At 48.9% G+C, this 14,318-nt stretch overlaps 1 protein-coding gene across 8 annotated transcripts in view; it reads right to left on the bottom strand.

The window, feature by feature from the left end:
* FGFR1 (fibroblast growth factor receptor 1) overlaps positions 1-14,318 on the bottom strand; it is a 47,067-nt gene that overhangs the window by 11,693 nt on the left and 21,056 nt on the right. For 3 of the 8 annotated variants that reach the window (XM_090258174.1, XM_090258179.1, XM_090258172.1), the window contains 3 exons: positions 3,781-4,047; positions 2,319-2,408; positions 1,878-2,050 (listed from right to left, as the gene is read on the bottom strand). In XM_090258174.1, coding sequence (XP_090114300.1) covers positions 1,878-2,050; positions 2,319-2,408; positions 3,781-4,047 — 530 coding nt within the window. The remainder of the gene's footprint in view (positions 1-1,877; positions 2,051-2,318; positions 2,409-3,780; positions 4,048-14,318) is intronic. The other 5 variants (XM_090258175.1, XM_090258173.1, XM_090258177.1 and 2 more) reach the window with 3 other exon arrangements.

Genomic DNA, 14,318 nt, shown 5'->3' with positions numbered 1-14,318 from the left:
CATGGCCTATGTGGCGCCGTGAAACAGGACAAGGCACAGTTTGCCTGCCCCCACCCAGCCCATTCACACTCTAAAAGAACACATCAGGCAAATGGGGTGTGAGGAACTCTGGACGTCTGCCCACAATAGCCAAGGTCATTGTGATCTGGACAAACGTGCCTTCTGCTTTCTCCCAATACACCGGGGACTTTCCCAACTCTGCACCCTATCTGAGCTGTTCCTGGGCTGGAAGAGCTCCCTGCTAACCCTCTGGCTCTGTCTGCCCTTGATGTCTCATCTTAAAGACCATCTTCTCCAGCCCAGTTGGAGGTCAGAATTGTTCTCACTCTCCCTCTGTGCCTAGAATGAAGCACTGATCACAGCCTGCTTTTTCTGACAGTGCTCATGGACATCTGCCCTCCAGCGAGACTGAAATTCTTTACGGCAGGAGGAGTGCTGTCTTGTACCACTCATAGCACAGGGCCCTGCAACAGCAAGTGTTTGCTGAATTAATTAAAACGTTCCCCTACGTTTTCTGATCTTCTCTGCTTTTCTTAACAAGATTAATAAGAAAAGAGCAGCTAAGTGAGATGGGAGAGAAACAGGGACTATAAGGATGATGAGACTCTCTATAAAAGATTCCAATGAAGATGCTCTTCCTACAATGTAAATGGGCAAAGAACATGAACAATTTACAAAAGAGAAAACAGAAATTGTTTATTAACATACAAAAATCCTCAGTCTGTTAACAAGCAAAATAATGCACAAGAGAGAACAAGGAGATATTTTCACCGTTGAATTTGTTGGCAAAGGAACAGGGAGCTTATTGTCATACTCTGCTATGGGAGGGCAAATTGATTTTCCTTTTTAAGAAACTGTTGGTTGGGGGAACTTGGTGAAAAAGGTGAAGGGATGAAGCAAACAAAATAAAACTCATAGGCAAAGACAACAGTATGATCATTACGAGAGGGAAAGTGGGGTGAGGAAGGTAGGCAAGAGTAAAGGGGGATAAATGGTGATGGAGGGAGACTCCACAGAGTGATGAACACACAATACAATATACGGGTGATGCATTATAGAGTTGTACACCTGAAACCTATATAATTTTATGAACCAATGTCATCCCAATAAATGCAATAAATAAAAAACTAATTAAAAAGGTAATTATTACCACAATAAAATAAAATTTAAAAATAAAACTACACCCAATTCATTACCCATATTATCCTCTATTAAAGCAACTATCAGAATAAAATGTTATGTCTTCCCATTGTACTTTTAACTCTCTTTTGCCTAGTATACTTTCCAGAAAGACATGTTCAAGAAATGTTCATGTAATAAATGAATGAGTGAATGAATAAATAAAATATACCTAATTATCAGGAAAAAAGTAACTGAATAATATGCATCAAGGGCTTAAAAAAATGCTTATACTTTGATCTAGTAACTTGCAGCAATCTGCCTTGAGAGAATATTTTAAAATGATGACAACGATTTAAATACAAAGATAGTCACTGTGCTCTTAATTATAATATTGAAAAACTAGAAAACAACTAATAGCACAAAATGTTTCATCAAATTATGGGATGGTTTAATAATGAAATATTACACAGCTGTGAAAAATTATTTTTAAAACATACGGCAAAAGACTTGTTACAATGTTAACATGTGACAAGAAAGTACATAAACAGTGTAATTAACTATCTTAAAATCATATACATAGAAAAAAAAACCCCAAGTTCAATTTTATTTGCCCATTTTTAATTTGAATTTTTTTCTAAATATATTACTTCTATAGTTAGAAAGCATTATTTGAAACAAGTAAAGGCATGCAATCAGGATTTCCTAAGTCAGCTTCTCCCATTCCTCTCCTCTAACTTTCCTATATATATTCATACCTTGTAGCCTCCAATCCTGTGGTCAGGTTTGAATTCTTTGCCATTTTTCAACCAGCGCAGTGTGGGATTAGGAGTCCCACTGGAAGGGCATTTGAACTTCACTGTCTTGGCAGCAGGCACTGCATGCAGTTTCTTTTCCATCTTTTCTGGGGACGTCCAGTATGGAGCCACGGCTACCCAGGAAAAGCCAAGAAAGACAGGCAGGGGGCTGGTCAGGCTCAGGAGCAAGGGCCCAGGCCAGGACCTGGAGGCACCCCGCTCACCTGCCCAACACCTGTGAACAATGCCTGCACTGATCAGGATGCCTGCGGGATCCCACTGCCACGCATCATCATCCCACGTGCCTGCTCCTCCAACCATTCTCAATCACCCAAGCTCCCACTTCCCACCCAAACCCAACAGCCAGACCCAAGGGCAGTAAGGTAGGAAACAGTGTCTCACGCATACGGTTTGGTTTGGTGTTATCTGTCTCTTTCTCCTCTGAAGAGGAGTCATCATCATCATCGTCGTCCTCCGAGGAGGGGAGAGCATCTATGAGAAGGAGAAGGGGCACTGAAGTCCCTCCAAGGGAAGAGGGCTCTCTAGATTTCTGCCCATATCAACAGCCCCAAACATAAAGGCCAGTCTTGTTACAGGTGACCACAGACCCCTTCCCCATACTGAGTCCCAGGCCCACTCCCCACTTAGTGACTGCCTCTGTGGGATGGAAATGGTTCATTAAGAACTGCATGCTCTAAGCTTGTCCCCTTCCTTCCCCAACCTAATGCACTGCCCCCTCTCTGCCCAGAGCTCTCACACTTCATCAGGGCAGCAGGCCCTCTTTAATGTAATATCACCCTGCATTCAGAGGCTCTCCCGATGGTGCCACCTGGATGTGCTGGGTCTCAGAATTGGCACCCAGGGCCCCTGTATCCTCCTTTGGCCTGCTAACCATTGGGAAATCCAGATAGATCTACACACACGGAGACCAGAAGCTATTTTCAAAGCCATGAGCTGAACAACCTAGAGCTGGAATTTTTCTAGCATGTATCTGCTAAGGTTTGGAAGCTGCCTTTTTAGTCAGAGCAGATAGGGAGCCTGCTACACAGCCTGCAGCTGTCAACACCTCTCCCCAACACGTATCCATCCCTTTTAAGAGGCTTGACACACATGTGGTCACCAATCAGGGCTCATGCCAGATATTTCTTCAGTCCTTCCTAGTCCTTTTGTTGGTGTGGAGGGGCAGAGAGGAGGTAAGTCCCTGCTACGGGCAGCTTCTAAAGGATGCCTGTGCTGGAGAGGTGCCAAGTGTGCACCCTGAGATTCACAATTGGCGTAGAGGAAATTTCAGCTCCGCTTTGCTTCATCCTGCTTTTGTGACAGTTGCACTGTAAAAGTGGCAGATTCCCAAAGTCACAGAGCTCTAGGGTACCCTGGCTGCCCTCACACAGCTCCAGGAGCTGGAGGACAGAGGTCTTCCATAAACCCTGTTGATACAGCGGTGCACCTGGATCCTTCCCCATCACAGCAGGGACTGACCTCACAAGGTATTCTGGAGCTTTAATCACTAAACCAAGTATCAAGTCCAATGCCAAGGGAATGACAGGATGGAAGCTGGCTGAACCCTGTGTAGCCCCCTGGAGATCTGGGCAAGCTGTGGTGGAAAAACCAGTGTTTTACTGCCCCAAGGGTATCTGCAATCACCTCCGAGGCAGACCTGGGAAGCCTGGGGCCCACACCACCTGGTCACCCCTCTGAGAGCTAAGCCACGCGCGGGCAGGGAGCAATGTTAGTGGGCAGCAGTTTCTAAAGCAGAATGGGGGCAGATCATGGAAGGAGAGGAGGTTCACCTCCCCCCGAAACTAGCAGAGAGAGTTGGAAGGGTGGACCCAGGGAGGGGTGAGGACAGGGCTTGGCTACCAACCTGAGACATTGACGGAGAAGTAGGTGGTGTCGCTGCCCGAGGGGCTGCTGGTCACGCAAGCGTAGAGGCCGGAGTCAGCGGGCACAGAGTCCCGCACCTCCACCTCCTCCCCTGTGATGCGGGTACGGTTGCTTTCCACCAGCTGTACCCCGTCCCGCAGCCAGTTGATGCTCTGGACATCGTCCCGCAGCCGACAGCGAAGCTGCAGCAGGTCACCAGGGTGGACCAGGAAGGACTCCACTTCCACGGGGGCTCCCCAGGGCTGGGCTGCAGCCACCCACAGGGGCCGGGAAGAGGAACCAAGGGGCCGGAGAGGAAGAGAAGGAAAGGGATGGAGGGGAGAGACAAAGGGAATTATGCTAGAGGCACTGAGCTGCCACATCCCGGGGGCCACAGAGCTGGGGAGGTGGGGTCAGTGGGGAAACGGCTGGCTACCTGGGAACCCCCATCTCTTCTTCTCTACCCCCCTCCTCCAAAGATCAAAGGAAGAAAGAGGCAAAGTTAGGAAGCAGCTGCAGCAGCATTAAGCAGTCCACATCTCATTTCCCTTCATCCTAGGGGGACAAGGCCGGCCTTCCGCGGACTTCTGTGCCCAGTGTCCTCTCCCCACATGCTCAGTTCTTTGCCAAGAATGGCCATTTCCCAGAGGAATGCCCCATTTCCTTTTGGCTGGGTCAACTTCACCCTTTTCCTGAGTAACAGTCGAACAAACGCCACCCCTCAAAAATCCAGCCTCCCCCATCCAAATTGAGAGAAGGCAATTTGTCAGCCAGGCAGCCCTCAGTTCAAGTGATTGGGGGGAGGGGAGTGTTCTGGCCCCCCAAGGAGTCAGATGCATAAGATGCATATGGGGAAGAGAAAGCCCAGGCAGAGGTCAGCTCAGGGGAGCCTGGAGCTAACAGGTGTCAGGCCAGAGAATTCGGAGCTTTTGCCTATATTAGGAACGGAGGCCAGCAGCTGCCACCAAACCCACACTTGTGCTGGCAGCCTAAGCCGGTGCACACAGAGCTCTTTTCTCCTCACCCCACTGCAGGGCTCTCCCTCTCAAGCCCCCTGCCTTCCTCACCCCCAACACACAAGTCCAGTTTCCCTCACCTCTCTCTGCCCACAGCCCAGGTAGTCCACAGCTCACAAGAGCTGATGAGACCCTGTCTACACATCCATCCCTCCCTCTCATGACCACCAACTCCGCACTCACACTCACAGGACAGCCTGAGGCTGGACACACCTAGGAGCCCACCACGCCAGGCTGTTACCCACTTCCTGAGCATCCCCCTCTTCACTAACCAGGGGGAAACAGAGTCTATTTCCCTTCAGGACGTTCAAGCACGCTCCCGGCATCTTCTGCCAGGTGTCCACTGCCACCAAAAGAAAGTGCTTGTTGCAGCTCAAATCTACCCCCGGACTTAGTCTCCACTGCTTTGGGACGCCTTAGTTCTCACCACTGGTTCACCCTCAGAGGCTCACTGGGACTCCTCTGACACCCCTGGCCCATCACCCTGCAGGGTTCATGTCTCTGCTTGGCTCTCTCTCTCCACCCACCCTCCAGGTCTCAGCCCGGCTGGCAACCCTGCCTCGAAGCCTCTTCCGACTGATGTGGTCAGGTGCCCTCCCACCACACCTGTCACACTGAAGGAAAGCCCCTTTCAACTGAGTTGTGAGGGCGGGGATGTGTCATACTTACCTTTAAATCCCCAGCACCTAGTGTGGTGCCTGGCACACAAGAGTCGCCCAATAACGGCTTGCTGGATAATGCAATAATGACATAGGCACAGTCACACTGTCTCTTCATCGTCTTCCTTCCTAAACTCCCTTTCCTTCTTCCCCACCCTCACTTTAAAGAACTGGTCTGAACTGCTGAACAGGTGTCCGTCAGAAACCTTGTGAATGAAGAAATGGGTGTCCTGAGAGACAGGTGGCACCAGGGAGTAATTTTCCTCAGGGAGCCTCGAATGAGGCTTGGAGCCAAGGGCACTATCTTAAATATTGGGTAATTATTGAGTCATCAAAAGGGGAGGGGGTGCTGCTTTAAAAGGGTTTGGAAACCACTAGGTTAGCATTCATTTATTTTTGTGAATCGGGTCAAGAACACCACCAACCACCAAGGTGAACAGACCACACAACGGATTAAAAATAAGCTTTTGTGGGTCGTAAAAAAGTTATTCTTCCCATTTTTAATGGTCTGTGGTTTTGCCAAAATAAAGTAGAAGAAAGACAGTTAAGACTTGACCCTTAAGGAAGCAGCAGACACTCCTATTGATCCAGTCTCACTTCCCTTCAATGACCTCACAGATTGAATGTTTTGCAGTTTATGATCTGCACCAGCCATAGGTCCAACAGTAAACTCAGTAAACTCAAATTCTTAGCCTCTGGCATCACAGCCTATTTTGACAGGTCCCAGAGGCAAAACAGTAGCAAGGAGCTCATGGGCACTTCCCCACGAGAAGCAGCGGAAGGACACTGGCCCTGCTAAGCCCGACCCTGCGGACTCGCGCTTAGATCCCTAACTCCCAACTCATCTCAACCAGGATGTGCAAACAAAGTTCTTCTACATGATCTGGAAAAAACTGCCAAACCTGCTTTCTTTTTCCTGCCCCTGGAGTTCCAACTCGCCCTGATGCTCCAGGCCTTGGGATGCTGTGCGCATTATGCTCCTGATCAAGACCCTACACTGTGTCTAGGGTAAAACCTAAAGTCCTGCCTGGTATCCAAGGCTCACAATCTGCTCCCACCTCTCCGTGAAACCTCCTTCTCCTTACCCTGTACTCCAAGCCTGGCTGCTCTCCGCACCGACGCATTCTCCCCGCACAGCACAAGCCTGTCAGCCATCTCTCCAGAGCCCTTCTACCCCGCCCGGCTCAAAGAGCACCGTCAGAGACATTCAGGAAGCCTTCTGTTGGCACTAGCATCTCTATCTTAATTTTCTGTAAAACAGTTATTGTCTGAACCACACAAAATCACACTCAATCACATATCACCTTGTGTGGCTTCTTCTGTAAAGAACTTCATTGAGATATAATTCACATACCATAGAATTCACCCATTTAAGAGTATACAGGGGTGGGTTTACAGTTGTTTGTATGGAAAATAATACAGTAGTTAATACATAATATAAGGATAAACTCTTTGTTTCATGTACTCACAACTGTAAACCTACCTGGGCCCACCCCTGTATAATTCAATGTTTTTTCGTATATTCACAGTTATGCAACCATCACCACAATAAACTTGAGAACATCTTTTATCACCCCAGAAAGAAAGCCTGTACCCATCAGCAGTCACTCGCCATCCCCTCCCTCAGTCTAGGCAACCACTAATCTGCTTTCTGTCTGTATAGATTTGCCTATACCGGATATTTCCCATCAATGAAATCATGCAATACATGGTCTTCTGTGACCAGCTTCATTCATTGAGCATGTTTTCAAGGTTCGTCTATGCTGTAGCATGTCTCAGAACTTCATTCCTTTTAATGGCTGAATAATATTCCATTGTATGGATAGACTACATTTTATTTATCTATTCATTGATTGATGGGCAGTTGGGTATATTGTTTCCTGTCAAAAGTGTCCATGTGTCGCCTCTGCTAAGAAACAACAAGCAATTCAGAGCAGAATTGACTATTATAATTTTCCCACAATGCCTACCAATGTCAGAAAAGTAGAAAATATGCAATAGGTCTTGAATTTAATTTAGCATCGGGCAAAGGCTACTTTTTAGAGGAAACAAGCAATCGGTCTATGGCCACTGGGTTACAGTGGATTTTTTCATGGCTCATGGTGCTCCTGGATGTCAAAGTCTCCCTTTACAAAGCGGGGATAATGCCACTTTCTTCCAGGAGGTGATTGAAAGGTTACCAACCACTTACTGGTTTATGAGGCCCTGCCCATCTGTGTCACCACCCAGAATTTCAGTCCTGACCTGAGGGAGTCCCTGTGTATGGTGGCTGATGTGAGGACATCACTGCTCACTGGCAGCCTGTAGTAATCAAGCCACTACTTGCCTTTTTTTTTTTTTTTGTCTTCACAGTGTCCCCACTTGGGCCTCCACTGAAAAGGCCTCCGCATCTGTGCCTCTATGCCCTCTGAGCTGGCCTTTCTCTGGTCAAGACCAATAGTCCGGGGCTATGCTTGTTGTTACCTGTTAGCAAGAACGGAGCTAACTGACACCTTTATTGGGCTGCCCATAAAACATGAAGGAGAGAAAGCCAGTTTATTGCTCAGCCACTTACAACCGTTCCAACTCTTACAGAGCCTGATTCATTGGAGTGGGGGTGCTGCTGCCTTGAGGGAAGTGGCAGACCAAAACGCTCGCTTTCTGCGTCTTGTTTCCTAAGAGACGAGATGGGGAATGGGAGTTGGAGGACACTTGGTATCTGGATTCCGTGGTGACCTAGTCGAAGGCTGAAAATGTCTGGTATGAGTCAAATTACAATGTTCATTCATCCTTACAGACTCTAGGTGTAATGCGTTCAAAGTGCATTGTGGGAGAAAAGGTGCATTGCGCTTCGAGGCCCACAGCACCATCACTGTTCTCTTTCCTGGGAGCAGGGAGTTGAGGGTTAGGGCTAGGGCTTGACTTGAGCATCCTTAGAGGATGAAGGTCGCCAATGCCTCAGAGGATGCCCCAGAAAACAGGAGAGAACCAAGACTCCTGCTGAGCAGCCTGAGTGTGACACTGAGGAGGCCTCTGCTCCCAGGCCGTTTCCTGGGACAGTGCGGGCGGCAGGTGGGCTGCGGAAGGCTTTGCGGGCTGGACGGGTGCCCCTGCGGTGGGAGTGAAAAGCATTCATGCACCAAGCACCACCCATGCTGCTCCTCTAATGGAGCCTCTCTAGCCCCCCAAAGGAATCTCGGAGTAGATCGGGAACCCACACTTTTTAGTGCTCCTCAAGGAAGCAGCTAGAAAGACACAGGCAGGGACAGTGTTTCCCATGGTGTTCTCGAGTCTAGGGATGAGATAAATGTTAATGGAGCCCCACAAAATCCCTCTCCCTTCCTACTTTCCTCCAAAACCCCACGGCTTTGTCATCCCCAACAAGCCAAAAGAATGTAGCATTTTGCTTATGACAGGACTAGCCAGAAACCCGCCACAGTCACCTAGCAGGCAGTTCTGCCCTGGGCCTATCAGAGTAGATCCAATTCTTGATTCTAAATCTCCACATCTTCTGCCAGCCATGGGCATTGGGGTGGTGGAATGAAGCCCTGAGAGGGCCCAAACCTATATGAGTCTTCTGTTCCTATGAGATGAGACCCTAGGTCCTCCAAATCCAAAAGGATGGGGCACTTTCTTTGACATAGCTATCATTTGGTGCCTCTGTGAGCTCTTGTGCAAGGAGAAGAAACAGATTAAGCAAAGGAACAGCAGATCTATGTCTGGTCCTAACCAGAGTGATCAGATTTACATGACACCTTGCTATATACACAGCACTTTGTATTGCAACATGAGACAACCGAAGGATGTAAGAGCCCAGTACAGGCTCTGAGGTGACAGAACTTAAAGTACTGGTGTTCCGAGCAGACAGCAGCGTTCACGGCAGAGGCTGGACATAATGGTAAGGAAAGGGGGGGAAGTAAATAAGGATTTAGATTGGGAGTGAAAACTTTGAGGGGAGCAGAAACGGTAAGGTGCTTATGAGCAGGGTAGTGCCTTGGGAGGAGGCGGAATGGGATATGAGGTCAGGATTTATGGCCTGCGTGAGACAGAAGGTTCACAGTAGAAAATAGTAAAACCCACTAACGAAGAAGTCCCAGGGAGCACACTGCTCTGCAGAGACTATGAATGCAGGCCATTCACGTGACATGGACAAATATACTTGAACATGCATTTTGAAATACTGCTGCACCAGCCCTGGTGCCATAACAGCCTGTTTGGTCTGGAAGTTATCCATCCCCAATACTTAACATGAACCCGGTGACAAATAACGATATATTTGCATAGCACTTTGCAATTCAGCATGTGCCTTCCCATATATTGTCTTGGGATGCTTAAACAACTCTTAAAATGGTAATAATAATATGGGCCAATAATTTACAGCATGCTTACTATATCCCATATACTGTGATGGCTTTTAACACAGGCTATCATTTAATTCACCCAGGAACCCTATGATAGTGACACTATTATCATCTCGACCCGGTGCATGTGGAAGCTTACTATGTGCTGAGCACAGTTCTCATTCAATCCTCACAGCCCAGTGAAGTAGACACTATTATTATCCTCACTTTACACAGGGAACACTGAGGCACAAAGAGGTTTGGTACGTGTCCAAGACAACCCACCTCTCTAGGCCACCAGCAAGTGGCCAAGCTGAGAGTCAAACCCAGGTAGCCTGGCTCTCCAGGATCCATACTAATCCAGATCCCAGGGCTACTACTTTCAAAGACAGCCTCTACCTTTACTGTGTCTTTGGCAATCCTCGACTTTAGTAAAGTGACTGAAACCCTTCCTGTTTAATGGCACCAGTGTCACCTACCTTCATACATGGGATTCTCCAGTTGATTGCTTTGGCCTTATTCTCCCTTTCTCATTTCCTCAATTTCCTCAGTCCCACAACTACTACCTTATAACTCAGTGCTTTTAGTTTATAAATGCACTTTCCTGACCATGCTCATCTACCCTTTCAAGTTGAGCAGATGTGACTGTGCACATCTGGCAGGTAAGGAAACTGGGGGGAGAGGAATGGCATTTTGATAGTGGCAGACTTGGGGCTAATAAAAATGCCCTATTTTGGTATGGCACTTGAAACTCTATAAGGCATGTTTGTTCATGTTCATGTTATTCCTGTTCATTCCCATTTAAACATGAGAAAATGGAGGGTGAGGGACTTCTTTCAAAGTCACAGAACAGGGGTCAGCACTGGCTCTAGATGCTGGTCCTGGGCTCTTCCACAGCATCTTAATTCTCATGCAGCACACAAGACAGTGGGGTGACCCACTCAGGTCCTCAGAGCTCTGCCTTGGCCACAGGTAGACAGCAGAGCCCCTCCCTCCCTCCCTGTGTTCCTAAATCAATCGTGGATCAGTCACCTGATACCTTGCCATGTCCCAAGTCCCTCACCCTTGATTACAGTTTACAGCTGAGTTGATGACCTCTGATGACCCCTGCCTGACTCCACTGAGATTAAGAACATTAAGCAAGGGGGCTTACCAACCATCCCCAGAGGCCAGCTCTCCTGATCACACATCCTCAGACCATCCCGCTCTCAAGCCCTGACCACTGGCCTTCTATAGTCACTCTGCACCCCACCACCTCACAGTCCGGAGAGCCCATTTCTTCCCCCTCCGGGACCTGGAGCCTCTCAACCTCAGCTGTGCCCCTCTTCAGCCAAGCCAATACCCTCACTGCCCTTTTCTTTTGCTTTCTCCCACTCAAAGGACTCTGCTTCTACTAGAATGTCTTCCTTCTCCTATTGCTCCATCATTTCCCCAAGATTTCCCCAACTACCTTCTTTGCCTAGTTTTAATGTGACTTACACACTTTCATGGCTTTAGCTCATGCTTATTCACACTGGCTGTGGCTTGGCCTGTGGACAGTATACATCTTATCTACCCTCTCAGTCAGAAGCATGTCATCTACATGTGACACTCCACCTGGGCAGGACTTGAATAACCAGCCCCCAGCAGAATCTAGGCATAATGTCTCAGGGTCATAATTTCTGTCATCCCTGCGAAGTCCTTTTGGTTTTGGATTTCTGGGTTAAGAAAATTAGGGGACAACATCATCCTCTTCGGTGACACGGGGAACTGGTGGTCTAGGAATGTTTACAGTCTCGGCACAAGCTCCCCAGAGATAAATGAGGGGGCAATTGTGGGTGGGGAGGAACTCGGGGTGGCTTTGAAAGCAAACTTAAAAGGAACACAGAACAGCCCAGCGGGGCCCTGGGAGCCCTCTGCAAAGGTTTTTTATTACGTTATTTTGGCTTTGAAATGGAACTGAAAACTTACTTTAATCTGACAGGGCCAGGCCAGAGGAGGGACCTTACCGAGATCGCAGGGAACAACTATCATCTTACAAGGCTTGGGGTACAGAGAGGAAGCCCTAAAGATACGTGATGCCCTGAGCTCACGACGTCCCCGGCACAGGGAAAGCTGCGGACATGGGCATGTGGGCCTGCGCGGGAGGGAGACAGGAACGCCAAGTCAATTAGCAGATCGGACACCCTGATCCAGCGGCGTTCACCAGTCCCTCCTCCCAGGGGATTTGAAGTGTAGGACTTTTTTTTTTTTTTTTTAATAGAAAAAGGGGAAAAAGTAAGAAGGACCATTTTGCATGCAAATGGACCACAGCCAGAAGAGGCCATTAAAATGTAAAAACTCCACATTGAGCCTGACAAAACTGTGCAAACTGCTGTGTTTGCCACAGAGGCAGCAATGCAGCCCCCGACAAAGGAGCTGAGGAACAATGGCGGGCTGAATGGCCTCCGTCAGCAGGTCCCCTCACGCGTTGCCATGGGGACCCCACTAGGGCTTACTAAAGGTATTTCCTGAGGAGAAAGGCAGTGCACACATGCCCAGGCGGCCCGGCTAATCCTGACAGGAAGCCATCGCCATTCAGCAGCCCAGGGGCTTGGGGCTGGAGTTTTGTTTTGTTTTTATTTAAAAAAAAGATTTCAGCCTTTTGTGTGTCCCACCTCATCACTGTAATTTAGTGCAGAACCACCTGCGCAGGCCAAAGCTGCAGCCGGGGCCCTGCGCCCACCCCACGACCCCCCAAATACAGCTTCCCAGCACTGGGCAACAGGAGGCCCAGGCATGCAGAACCCCACTCAGGACACCCAGACCAAAAGGACCCGGGGCCCCGAGTTTTGTGTAAACCTTCAAACAGATGTTACGAGGGGTGACCCAGTGTTGGAATGGAGCCTGAGGTTCAAGTCCCAGCGCCAGGTCTTATGCCTCCTTCCTACCTTCATACCACACTGTTTTCTCCCCTAGGGATGGTGCCCCCCACCCTCTCCCTACCTCCCACTGTGGGGACAGCCCTCACACAGGGGACAAGGACTGTAATTAAGTGATTAACAAAGGAATGTGCCTAGGCATTATTTTAAAAGAAATTTCCCTTCTTCCCTTCTCCCTGACAAAAGCTCTCACCCCAACTATTTACTGACACTCTGGGTGGAGCCGGAGGGGGCAGGGTGGGGACCTCTTTTACATCCATTTCCCAGAAGGATTCCCAGTATACTTCGCTTCTCTTCTTCCCAGGAAGGAGTTGTTCTGGGAAGAGGAAAGTTCACTAAGGACATGCAGGAGGCAGTAGAGCCCGCTGGCCCAGGAAGAGCAAAGGTAGATGCCCTACAGCTGGGGGAAGGGGGTCTGAGCTCACAGCTCCTAGAGGTTCGTGTCACCATTTCATATCTGGCACCAGGGGAATCCGGCCTGGGCAGATTCAGGGAACAAAGCCAGCAAAACAGCTGGTGGTGGAGACAGCAATGCCTGTGTGACAACTGCCCTCCTGGGACACAGTTTAGGGTGAATCAACATTTCCTGAGCAAACTTGTATGTGGAAGGAGCCATCCCCACCAGAACGAAAAATGAAGATGGCTCTACTCATTCATTGTGATTTGAACCCAGGTCTCTATGTTTGCAAGACCCATGGTCTTGCACCTAGACCTCCCCCCAAAACATGTTTTGAACGTGGCGTTTAGGTGGAACCATAGAGGAAAACTGATGGTTTTGGAAGCATTAAAACTGGACACCTGCAAGCCTCTAAGGCTATGCCAGCGGGTCCCATTTTGGAAAAAGAAGCTAGAGCACCTCTGTTCAACAATGGAAAACTCCCCCCAAAGAACTCCAAACCCTGTCAGGACCACTAGAACAGGCTGAAATTTAGGGAATCTAGATGCTCAGGACGGGTTCTTCTCCTGTATTTATTAAAAATCACATCCTAAATTCAAATAAAAAGGCCACCAACTATTACAACACAGAAGTAAAAACACCTTCCACTAAGTTGTAAGGGAAAAGCTGGGCAACTAGCTGAGGTGTGTGCGTGTGTGTAGGGAACTAGCTGAGGGGTGTGTGTGTGTGTGTGTGTGTGTGTGTGTGTGTGTAGGGGTCCTGCTGCTAGAAGGGGAGTGCAGACCCTCCCACCACTGGCCGTGTGTGTGTGTGTGTGTGTGTGTGTGTGTGTGTGTAGGGGTCCTGCTGCTAGAAGGGGAGTGCAGACCCTCCCACCACTGGCCGTGTGTGTGTGTGTGTGTGTGTGTGTGTGTGTGTGTGTGTGTGTGTGTGTGTGTGTGTGTGTGTGTAGGGGTCCTGCTGCTAGAAGGGGAGTGCAGACCCTCCCACCACTGGCCATGAGCCCAGGCCTCCCAGCCATGTGTCTACAGCTGCGACCTGTCATGCACTTCCTGGTCTGGGTTCTGTAATGGAAAGATCATTAAGCGTGGGGGAGGGACAAGAGTGAGATGAATCAATGACGAAAAGGTAACCCTGCAGCTAGCACTCGGCTGTGCTCTAACCTTAAAGTCCGGCCGAGTTCCTTAAGGAAAAGGAATGTATTGCCCTCCCCCCACCCCACCCCCTACTAGGACCTCGCCCAGCAGA

Source organism: Furipterus horrens, unplaced genomic scaffold (assembly GCF_987537825.1).
Source record: "Furipterus horrens unplaced genomic scaffold, mFurHor1.1.pri manual_scaffold_12, whole genome shotgun sequence".
NCBI classification, from domain to species: Eukaryota; Metazoa; Chordata; class Mammalia; order Chiroptera; family Furipteridae; genus Furipterus; species Furipterus horrens.
The sequence above is the reverse complement of the archived record's forward strand: the minus strand, read 5'-3'. Positions and strand labels throughout refer to the sequence as shown.